We start from the raw sequence: 3,247 nt of genomic DNA on the forward strand, positions 1-3,247 counted from the left end.
TGCTGAACCAATGGCAGCGTGAGTCTTTCATGTAGGTGAACATTCCTGAAAAATAAACCAAAAATATTTCTCACAATTAGATTTTTGACATTTCTGGTGGAACGATGACTGGGGGACAGAGATTGACAAGGACAGGAGGGGAGGAAAGACAGATGCACAGGACATGAAAGATGAAAGTGAGGAGGGAAACAAAAGCAAGACGGATGAAAGCAGGGCACGACAGAGGAAGCAAGTACATTTTATGAAAGGAAGGAAGCTAGCAGAAAGACAAACCTCTTCAATTAGAGAGGGACAATTTAACCAAAAGAGGAGTAAAATGAATAAAGGGGCCCACACAATGAAGGAGTGAAGAAAACAAAAGATGGAAGCCTGACAAAAGCCTTACAGGATGGAAAGTCAAACATCTGGAGCAGGGAGAGAAGCAAGGCACAGCTGAACAACAGGCTTCAAATCTGGCCAGATGTGTTTGTTTTCTCTTACCTGTCAACAACATTTCAACACTCAACATGTTTGGACGAGGTCTTTGGTGAGTGTCACGGCGATTAACAAGAGTAACGAGCAGGTTGATAGGTTGAATGAACTGGACAGAGCAGTGGGGCGCTGAAGCTTTTCCAGCTCCGACTGAGACACACAGCAGCAGTCTGCTCACATCTCTGAGCACCAGAAAGTGACACCGCTTCAAGCATAAAAGAACTTGTGTGCAGCCGAGTGTGTGTGTGAGGCAGAGCCGGGGCTTTCCCTGCGCTGCTAATGAGGGGAACACAGCTTTCACCGAGTGTGTTGCTTTGGGCCGACGTCCCCTGGCACCAAAAACACAGACGACCGCGGAAAGAACAACTTGACCAAAGGAGAGAGAGCGAGAAACAAGAGCCAGATGCTCAGGCAGACCTGCACTCGGTTTCCATTTAAGAAACTTTAATGCAGACACCACCGCACTGAACTGAAACAGCAAAACCTTGGAGAATTTTCGGTATTAATATTTTTAAATGGTTTTTACTCTCACATGATGTGAGAATAAAGGAAACAGTGATGGAAACACACCTGCTGAAGTTCAGCTTCATAGATGTTTTACTCAAATTTGACACAAGCTCAATTTGATTTAGATTTTTTTTTAATGTCTGTCAACTACTACTAGTGCAAAATAGTCTGACCGATCAAACATGGAAATCACCAGCTGTATCAGCCAGACCATTCAACAGGGCACACATCAGTTGGTGCTGTGTTAAATCAGAAGGCTGGGCTGCAGTGTTCAAGGACAGGCTGCTAATATTCATTATTTTTCTTATATCCATAAAATCACACTTGATATTAAGGTCGTGTCCCGGTGTCTGGGCTCTTTGGGGCAGTGTTCACTCAGTGGTACAGGTTGTTCACTCTGTGTTCAAAAGCAGAAACATCCTGTTGCTGTATATGAAAGAATCGCCTGTTTTCTGGAAACACTATGATCAGCTGATGGAGATCAGCGTCACGTTGCCGCCTGACCTGCAGCGAGTACCTGCGCAGGTAAAATGATTATCAGTCACAGGAAAGGAAGTGCGTAGATGCTGTTCCTGCAAACCAATCATCAACAAGGGCTGCGCACACTGGGCGGAGCAACAGGTGCTTTAAATTCTGAGAGGGGTGGTTATGGTAGTTTGTTGAGTCGCGCAAAACAGCTCTTCACTGCGGGAGTTGCTATGTTTGCCGTGACAGTCGCTATGTTCGCCAGTGTTGTAGGTTTGGCCCCAGGATGTTCCCAAACACATTGTGCTTGCAGGAAAATGGAGCTTGAAGTGTTCAGTAAGTCCCAGAACGTTTAAGAAAAGCCGTTTGTTTTGACGGCCATTTGACTCATATGTTGCTTCCTGCTACAGGTGTGTTGCGTCACATGCAGAAAAATGCACAATCAGCTGTGTTTGTTGCCTGGCTGCATTGTGGGACTAAATGTCATGGTTTATGGGCTTTATATATAAATGAGTGACGGCCGGGAAGATGGCTAATGTAGCCAGGCTTTGTTGTAGGCTAACATCAGGTGTGTTGGTTCTGTTTAGCTTGTTAACAACCAGCCTAGGTTCCTTTAAGTTAAGGAAAATGCGTTTGTCATTATTGCGCCATGAGCTGCTCATCTGTCAAAGACCTGTCTAGCAAATAATTTGTCCATTTTAATTCAAAGGGGCTTTATTGGCATGAATGTTTTAACAATGTTACCAAAATTCCATTCAAATTAGAACTTGTTTATAGGTACTTAATTATTTGTCAAGTTTAAAATGTATAGTTTTAAAGTGTACTTGTGTGTCTGTCCTTCATGTCCCCCATGTTGTGGTATATTGATACATAGGACAACAAGAAAGGTCCTTTCTCCCTCTCCTAAAAGTATTTTTAATTATGAGGTCTAATTCTTTGAATCCTGACATTACAGAGTAAAAAATTTCAAAATAAATGTCTTTCCTTTTTTAACACTGAAGGAAGAAGTGTATCTCTGTTACAGTGAATTTGTTTCCTGCTCTATGACATGTGGCCTGTAGATTTGGAGTCATTTGAACCAAACTAATTGTATTTCTTTTTCTTTTTTCAGGTAGATCTACAAACTGTAAGTCAATTTATTTTTACTTTATTGTGGGTTCCCTTGTCAGAGCCCCCGCGCCTGTGCTACTTTATTCATTAAGGGGGTCTTGTTGTGGTCACTTTGCCACAAGTCCTGAGTTTACTGTAACATCTGAAGTGTTAAGTTCAGGTGTTTTTGCCGGCCCTCCATGCCCAACTCTCTTTCTTACATGGCTGCTCTGCTGTGACTATTTAGATTTTTGCATTGTCCAACTGAAAGTCTCCATCTGTTAAGTAGATTTGTGTAGTAGGCACAGATCTAGGCTGCCAGGCACATAAAACTCCTAGGATCTTTATCCTGGGAGTCTTATCTGCAGTGCCGGGCTATCCCTATCGCCTGCTCCTGCGCCGTCCGTCAAACTGTCCATTAGTCCAAGATGGCCACCGGTCTGCAGTTAGTTACATTAAGCGTTGGGTCATTTCTATCTACAAAAGGTACGTGGCTTTTCCTTACTCTCTAACCTGGTTGGCTTCTCCCCAGGTGGCCGCCATGCCACAACAATTTTATTTTTGTCCTGGACGTCCTCGGTCAACGTAGTGCATCCGTTTACAGAAGGTGAGTGTCGGATCGCTCGGTCTCGCTTTCTTGCTCTCTCGCTCAAAAAAATGACAAATCTAATTTTTATTATTCTTCCTTGTCGCGGGAGCACCTGCCTCTGGCTCT

General features: G+C 43.6%; 1 protein-coding gene across 2 annotated transcripts in view; it reads right to left on the bottom strand.

Moving 5' to 3' along the window:
• hectd2 (HECT domain containing 2) overlaps positions 1 to 3,247 on the bottom strand; it is a 39,211-nt gene that overhangs the window by 15,527 nt on the left and 20,437 nt on the right. For both annotated transcript variants that reach the window (XM_020606681.1, XM_020606682.1), the window contains one exon: positions 1 to 45. This exon is cut by the window's left edge and continues 41 nt beyond it. In XM_020606681.1, coding sequence (XP_020462337.1) covers positions 1 to 45 — 45 coding nt within the window. The remainder of the gene's footprint in view (positions 46 to 3,247) is intronic.

Source organism: Monopterus albus, unplaced genomic scaffold (genome assembly GCF_001952655.1).
Source record: "Monopterus albus unplaced genomic scaffold, M_albus_1.0 scaffold80.1, whole genome shotgun sequence".
In the NCBI taxonomy this organism is placed as follows: Eukaryota; Metazoa; Chordata; class Actinopteri; order Synbranchiformes; family Synbranchidae; genus Monopterus; species Monopterus albus.